At 44.4% G+C, this 1618-nt stretch overlaps 1 protein-coding gene across 1 annotated transcript; it reads right to left on the reverse strand.

The window, feature by feature from the left end:
* Positions 1–773: 773 nt before the first annotated feature.
* Pmar_PMAR000603 (hypothetical protein) lies at positions 774–1345 on the reverse strand (the record flags this gene model as incomplete). The annotated part of the gene is made up of 3 exons (XM_002768454.1): positions 774–872; positions 1111–1188; positions 1234–1345. Coding segments are annotated over 3 exons (289 nt in total), but the record flags the coding sequence as incomplete, so codon positions are not given.
* Between the last annotated feature and the right edge of the window lie 273 nt (positions 1346–1618).

Genomic DNA, 1618 nt, shown 5'->3' on the forward strand with positions numbered 1-1618 from the left:
AGTTTCAGTCTCAATTTCACGCTACGACTCGAACCATGGCGGCGATAGGTTCGAGCCTCTCCCCAGCGGTCGTGGTAAGGAGCCAGAGCCCTCAAAGTCCTAGGCAGTTGTATTTAATATCACTATGACATATAATGGAGTTTCACCCGTTTTACGTGAAGTGGCGTAAAACTCGGTGAAAAACGCGATATTCGCGGCCTGTAGTAGTCGTGAAATATGTTTTTCATATTACGGGTGAAACTCCAATATTGACGAAGATATCCACCGTTAAAACACCAATAATGAGGGGCTCACTTGTCCCTTGCTGAAGTCAAAGACGTTTGCCCAATCGTTATGCGTGATCGTGAGACCAGCTTTTGCCATCAGCTCACTAAAAGGCGTCGCGAGTTCCTACCACGTGAAAGCATCAATTATGCGTTTCATGATGTGTGAATCACCCTAGGGATATCAAGGGGACCGAATAGCATATCGTGGGAGCTCTCTATTATAGGGTGACCCGGTATTTGCAGAAGGAGTTCGCATTCGTGACCTGGCTAAGGGAGTACAGGAACCCATTCAGCTTTGAGAGATAACGTCCCTCAGGGTTTGATAACAATGAGGAGAATGATGTTCCTTATGTGATGACATTTACATGGGAAACTGATTGCAGAATGTTGGAAATTCAAAATGAGTTCCCCTCGGGAACATTATAGGTTTATGGATGATTCCCCGAGGCAGTAGCTGAGTGTCGATCGCGAGCACGTTTGTAAAATCTCGAATGGCAGAAAACTCACAATCTCTGGTTCGTAGTTGCTGACAAATTGCCATAAGGCGAATCCTAACACAGTCTCGCAAAAATATTGATCCTCCCACAGGCCCAACGAAAATCGAACCTGAAATCGGCTCGTTTAGTTTACAGTGCTAAACCGTGCAGCAGTGTTGAAGGAATATATGTTTGCTCTCCTCAGCTGAGCTTGAGAGTTTACTCACTAATTATACAAGTTTATATACGAATTCGGGTAGAATTATACAGAAATCAATGAGAATTTCCTCAGAATTTTCATATTATCACCAACATATGTGGTTGACCATGTACTGGATTCTATTCACCGAAATCACCAGTGGACTTACAATCTTTGCACTCATCAATGAAAACCTGTGAGATGTGGTCCACGAGGTAAATCACGCATGCCTCGCATCGATCGATACCTACTAGGCTCGTGCATGGTAAGGGAATACGCGAGCGAACATTACTGAAATCATATCCGCGAATTTCGCCGCGTTTTCGGATTAGTTTCTCGCCAGTTTTTTCGCTGAATATGAAGTCTCTGGGGTCCGGACGGCTACCTTGAGCGACCGACGGCATATTTTGCAATCCAACTTAAGACTCCACAAACGATCACTCGAAGAATTTTAGTCGTCTTTGTTGAGGAACGCGACATAGGGAGTTGGTAGGCCATGTTGAGAAGGGCGACACGTTGGCCAACGTGAATGAGAGCCGTTAAGTATATGGGTGAATCTATCAACTCTGTCTACTGCACACAATCATGCTGTCTCCATTTCAATGGTTCAAGGATACATCAGTATCACGACTACAGTACTATATGGAACATCGAAATGATAGATGAATTTTCACCCA

Source organism: Perkinsus marinus, assembly GCF_000006405.1.
Source record: "Perkinsus marinus ATCC 50983 genomic scaffold scf_1104296968140, whole genome shotgun sequence".
Lineage (NCBI taxonomy): Eukaryota > Perkinsozoa > Perkinsida > Perkinsidae > Perkinsus > Perkinsus marinus.